At 53.0% G+C, this 941-nt stretch overlaps 1 protein-coding gene across 1 annotated transcript in view; it reads left to right on the forward strand.

Annotated features, from left to right (window-relative positions):
• The first annotated feature begins 3 nt into the window (after positions 1 to 3).
• The window catches only part of HOXC13 (homeobox C13), a 3126-nt gene continuing 2188 nt past the window's right edge, over positions 4 to 941 (forward strand). The window contains exon 1 of the mRNA XM_009884061.1: positions 4 to 109. Within this exon, the coding sequence (XP_009882363.1) occupies positions 4 to 109 (106 nt within the window). The remainder of the gene's footprint in view (positions 110 to 941) is intronic.

Below are 941 nucleotides of genomic sequence, written 5' to 3' on the forward strand. Positions count from 1 at the left end.
CCCATGGAAGGTTACCAACACTGGGCTCTTTCTAATGGCTGGGGTGGGCAAGTGTACTGCTCCAAAGAGCAATCGCAGTCTGCACACCTCTGGAAATCACCTTTCCCAGGTAGGCTGCTCCGGGAACCGGCGTGCTCGCCCTCTTCCCACCCGCCAGCTCCCACCGGAGGTGTGGATGTGCGTGTGTGCGGATGAGTGTGCAGATATAGATAGATACATATATACACACACATATACAGATAGATACGTGTATGCCTGTATATGTAATTAAAGGGAAAGAAATGGCTCTGGAATGCCTCCTGTGCAAGGCAATGTGTATGAACATGTATGGGAAAGAAGGTGAAGCAATCATTTCTGAATCAAAATACACGCCGTGAGCTTGCTTGGAAAGTAACTTTGCCGTTTAATTCTTCCCTTTCTTCTCTCCTCCCTCTTGTTGCCTCACCTAAAAAGCGTCTCTCGGTGCCTCTCTCTTCATTTTCCCCCAACCCTTGCCGCTTCTCTAAGTGCAGAAAGCTTAAAAAGCAGGGGAAAAAAATTAAAAAACCCTTCTCTAGTGGTTCAGTCGAATGAGGAGTGTCGGGGGCTGGGAGAGTAAATCATATCACAATTACACACAATTATAGGAATAGGTGTCAAGTGACAAATGAATCTGTTTGGAGGGGAAGGAGGGGAGGCAGAGTGGTGGTGAGGGGGGGGAGCTGGCGGGGCTTCTCCTCCAGATCAGGCAGACATCCCGCCCGACTGACAGCCCGCAAGGCAAAACCCCTCCTTGGAGCATCTTTTAGCCCAGCGAATCCCTCGCTCCCTTCCCCTCCTGCTCCCACCGGGTCCGCCCGGCTCCGTGCCCCGACGGCAGCGGGGGGAGGAAGGTGATGGTAGGTGCTGCCTCCCGGTACCTCTCCCCAGTCCCAGTGTTGGCTGGGGAAGGATGCAGGAGC

This window comes from Charadrius vociferus, unplaced genomic scaffold (assembly GCF_000708025.1).
Source record: "Charadrius vociferus isolate BGI_N301 unplaced genomic scaffold, ASM70802v2 scaffold1164, whole genome shotgun sequence".
Lineage (NCBI taxonomy): Eukaryota > Metazoa > Chordata > Aves > Charadriiformes > Charadriidae > Charadrius > Charadrius vociferus.